This window comes from Penaeus monodon, chromosome 30 (genome assembly GCF_015228065.2).
Source record: "Penaeus monodon isolate SGIC_2016 chromosome 30, NSTDA_Pmon_1, whole genome shotgun sequence".
Classification (NCBI taxonomy): domain Eukaryota; kingdom Metazoa; phylum Arthropoda; class Malacostraca; order Decapoda; family Penaeidae; genus Penaeus; species Penaeus monodon.
In genome coordinates this window covers 8,193,954-8,196,952 of record NC_051415.1, presented here as the reverse complement: position 1 = coordinate 8,196,952, position 2,999 = coordinate 8,193,954, and the positions used below count along the sequence as shown (strand labels likewise).

General features: G+C 33.7%; 1 protein-coding gene across 1 annotated transcript in view; it reads left to right on the top strand.

Moving 5' to 3' along the window:
• LOC119592505 (zinc finger and BTB domain-containing protein 24-like) overlaps positions 1 to 2,072 on the top strand; it is a 12,708-nt gene extending 10,636 nt beyond the window's left edge. Inside the window, 2 exon segments of the mRNA XM_037941354.1 lie at positions 177 to 700; positions 702 to 2,072. Coding sequence (XP_037797282.1) covers positions 177 to 700; positions 702 to 873 — 696 coding nt within the window. The 3' untranslated portion in view covers positions 874 to 2,072.
• The last annotated feature ends 927 nt before the right edge of the window (positions 2,073 to 2,999 follow it).

The following is a 2,999-nucleotide window of genomic DNA, read 5'->3' as shown; positions in this document are numbered from 1 at the left end:
TGGATAGTGCTTCTATATTTGCAAAATTTTTTTTTTTTCTTATTGGTAGTTCTTTGTAGAGTATAATTTGAATATACTTTATGAATCATTGAATGAAAGAAAGGAAGTGAAAACTGAGGTTTATGTTTTTAAGTTCTGAGCAAAAAAATATATTTTTAATGTTTTTCAATTTTCAGATTGTTGGAGAAAAAAGGAAAAATGAAATTAAGGAACTTGTCGATCTTAAAGCTGTTCAGAGTGGTAATGGTGACCATGTGCTGACCCACACTGTGACGAGCAGTATGGTAGTGGAAAGTAGTGTTAATAATAATGTTGAAAGCAGAAAGAGGCAAAGTAGCAGTGAGAATTGTGACACGGCTTTAAATAAGTGTTCCCAGTGCGAAAAATCTTTTGAAAGTGAAGATCTTTTGAACTATCACAAGATTAGCCATATAGAAGACAAATTTTTTACCTGTTCAGATTGTCCGTACAAGACTTTAAACTATAATGATTACAAGACACACACCTCAAAGCATGCAAAGTCACGACCCTATGCATGTCCATACTGTCCTGAAAAGCAAGTGAACAAAGAACTGCATATCAGTCACCAACAGAAAATGCATCCTACCAAGGAAGTTACCATCACGAGGACGGAATCACTGTTCGAGAAAATATTAGTGAAGCAGGACCAAGAATCATCCCCCCTGACTGCAGAGACGAAACCCATTCCAGCAACCACCTTCCAAAATGGCTAGGACATCACAATCCCCCACAGTAGAAAGTCTGTCCCAAAGGAACGCTGAGTGGAGCCCAAAAACCAGTGTGAAACGAATAGTACTACAGAAGCAGCCAAGAAGGTCAACTTCGAAATCCTCCAGGGGTAGGAGGTCTTGAGGGAAGATTAGAAGCAAAAGTTGCATCTTCATAAACATGTCTTGTAATATGTATGTCCAACTGGAACAGAATCAGAAAAATTGGGTAATAGTTCCTCAGTTTAAGCTTTAAGTTGTTCTAAAGTGTTCAGTATGGTTTGTATAAGTAGAATAAAGAGTGAATTTACTTCAGTCTGTGCCTTGACCCATTATTTTTCAAACAAATAGTCAGATGAGTATGGCACTTTAGCACAGCATGTTTTATATCCTGCCCTAACTTTTGGTGCTATAGTACATTGCCAAATGCACTTAATTATGGCATTTACTCTTGACTTAGGTAACATAGTATCCTTCAGCTTAGAAGGCATACAGATTACATTATATAATTCACTATAGTACAAAAAAAATAGGGTATGGTGTGTAACACACCATGTTAAAGTGTCATACTGATCTGACTATTCATTTGGAAGAGATCTGCAAAAAACAATGGGTCAAGGCTCTTGAAACGCATAGTAGTCTGCCCTTGGGAAAGTAAGGCCAAGCATTTTAAAGTGTTAAATCAGTGTTTGAAGTATTATTACCAATTTTTCTATTGGTTATCAAAATTATAGTATTTACAAATATTACAACATTCCCTGATTTAAGGGGACCAGCTGGATAGGCATGGGCTTCCATGGTTGAAATAGAGTTAAGGGAAGTATCATGCTTGTGCAAACATGGAAAAAATTCCTTTGTGAATGATAGGCCCCAAATGCATACTTTTGTGGGGTATCAGAGGTACTACTGGAAAGGTGTTCCAAATTTTTCACTCATTTTTTGTATATATGTTCATTCTAATGGATTTTGCAGCATTTTATCACATTACATTTTATATGACTTAGGGTATGTCCAGCCTACCTCTTTTTACTAGATATAATTGGATTAGAGTAAAGCATGTTGATAGATACCAAATTAAAAAGAGGAAGCCCAAAAGAGAATTGTTCGAGAATTCAAATATTAGAATTAGCACACTTGAGATATAGTTTGCATGTGACATCCTGCAAATTTGTGCTTGCCTATACATTAGCTAGCCCACCTCCAACATTTGATTGATTCTGTTGAAAATATTGTTACTATAATGAATTATGTCAATTTTTGGTCTGTTATTTTTGTTTCATGTTGCTGAATCATTCACAATGCATCAAGATTAGTTTATATGAAAAATATACTGAAGAACATAAATTGAATATGTTGACTGCCAAATGGATCAAGTATCACAGATAAATTATTACTATTATTATTTTCCATATTCTTGTTGCTAAACTATCAATTATATACCAAATTATTACAAACTTTTAGTAATGCTGCCTGAGCAACCCAAAAATGTGGGTTTCTAGAATGGTTCTCTGCATTTTATTTTATATAACAAACCAAACCACTAATATGATTGCAAAAAACTTAATTGCATATTGATCAATTTGAGCTCTCTTTTCATATATTACTTTACTATTGTAGATTAAAAGAAATAGTAATGCCCAAAGTCCAAATTACTTTTTCTCAGACATTTTTCATTTCTCTTTTTCTTTTTTTTCTGAGATCCAATTCCATAGCTCTTTTGTCTGTTAAAAGAACAAACAAAAATTAAAGCGTGATAAAACCTTTGTCTTCATTTTTTTAATTGAAAAAAAAGAAATATTAAGGTAATTTTTTGCCTTTTTAAAGGAAAATGATGTCTTACTGGGAAACCATGTACAGAAAGGCCACCAGAGGATAGTCTTATGGCAAATAATTATTATTATATTTTCATATCCTTTTGAGCAGTGATGCATGAAATATGCCAACTCAAAAACCTATAGCTCAAAAGAACTGTATGATGTACGATCAGTAAAAACTTGACAGTTTCAATTTGTTATCTGTTTACACTCATATTTTGCCACCATTATGATAGTTGGTTACCTTTGCAGAAGTTTAAGTAAAAAAATGACACTAAGGCATCATTATTTCATATATTTTTGTATCAAAGTGAGTCTTTTTTCAAGTATACAAGCCGGTTGCCCACACTTGGTGTACATCACATTTATGCATTGTGTAGATCTTATATTTTAGCTAGCTCAGAGGCAGTGAGCCCATGAATTATGTTGCAGCAATTCCATTAATTGCTATTTGCAT